This window comes from Octopus bimaculoides, chromosome 26 (assembly GCF_001194135.2).
Source record: "Octopus bimaculoides isolate UCB-OBI-ISO-001 chromosome 26, ASM119413v2, whole genome shotgun sequence".
In the NCBI taxonomy this organism is placed as follows: Eukaryota; Metazoa; Mollusca; class Cephalopoda; order Octopoda; family Octopodidae; genus Octopus; species Octopus bimaculoides.
Genome location: NC_069006.1, coordinates 5,915,504 through 5,916,775, shown reverse-complemented (window position 1 = coordinate 5,916,775; position 1,272 = coordinate 5,915,504). Strand labels below are relative to the sequence as shown.

The following is a 1,272-nucleotide window of genomic DNA, read 5'->3' as shown; positions in this document are numbered from 1 at the left end:
CCCGTTTGTCCGATGTACAGGGATTGGCAGAGAGAGCAGGAGAGGCAATATATGATGTTGGTAGACGTGCAGGTGAAGGAGTCGGTGATGCGATAGGGTCGGTGATGGGTGCTGGTGAGGAGGGTGGTGTTGGAGAGGTAAGGGCAAGTGCGGCAGCGTGGGCGGGAGCAGGGGAACGAGCCAGGTTGGGAACACATACACACACACACACACACACACAGCCACATATATGCATGTATCACACACACACACGCACCATAACCACCACCTCTACTATATCCAGATGAATATCTTATTTTGTGTTATTTGTCTTTTTCTTTTTTTTCTTTTTTTTCTGGAAGGAATTCTGAAGAAGAAGAAGAGTATCCCAGTGCTAATTATAATCCCTGGCAATGTACCAGCAGCTCAGACGTTTTGTGAGTGGCAAGGTGCATGAAGGTCCCAGAAAAATCTAAAGTCTAATTTTACATCTGAAAATAAGTCTTCATTTATTCACCAGGTGGTGGTGGTGGTGGTAGCGATGGCAACAGCAGTAATGGTGGTGACTGTGGTGATGATAGTGGTAGTGATGGTAATGATTGTGGTGGTAGTGTTGGTTGTGGTACTGTTGGTTGCGGTGGTGGTGGTTGTTATAGTGGTAGTGGTTGTAGTGATAATGGCAGTGGTTGTGGTGGTGATGGTACTGGTGGTGGCAGCAGTGGTTGTTATGGTGATTGTGATGGTAGAGATGAACAACAAGACGAAGTGGAAAAGGAAGCAAAAATCCTACAGAAACAACAACAACTGCAATACGAATAGTCCAGCAAACCTCATGCTTCTCAATCAGTCATCGAGCAGGACCAGAGCTGCACTCACACACTGGACCCCTTTTGTTTATTAAACCCTTTCACACTAACTTACCCAGTTATCTTCTCACAGAAAACAGCAACAACATAAGGAGCAGCAGCAGAGAAAAATATTTTTAAAAACAAAAAAGTAATAAACAATGGACAAACATATATATATATAAAAAAAAAAGAATGTTACCTCTTCGACTACTTAAAATGGATTCTGTTTCTGTACACGTATCGCATGGTTCATTTTCTCTGCCATGGTGTGGAGGGTTAGCACTGCAAAAGACAAACAGACAGACATGGAGGAATATATAAAAACATATGTCTTGGATATACAAACAGGAGTTAATTGCACTAAAACATACATACATATAAATAAATATATGCCTATATATATATATATATATATATATATATATATATATATATATATATATAT

General features: G+C 40.6%; 1 protein-coding gene across 1 annotated transcript in view; it reads right to left on the bottom strand.

Annotated features, from left to right (window-relative positions):
• LOC106876540 (segment polarity protein dishevelled homolog DVL-3) overlaps nucleotides 1–1,272 on the bottom strand; it is a 260,486-nt gene that overhangs the window by 75,240 nt on the left and 183,974 nt on the right. The window contains exon 5 of the mRNA XM_052976893.1: nucleotides 1,027–1,109. Within this exon, the coding sequence (XP_052832853.1) occupies nucleotides 1,027–1,109 (83 nt within the window). The remainder of the gene's footprint in view (nucleotides 1–1,026; nucleotides 1,110–1,272) is intronic.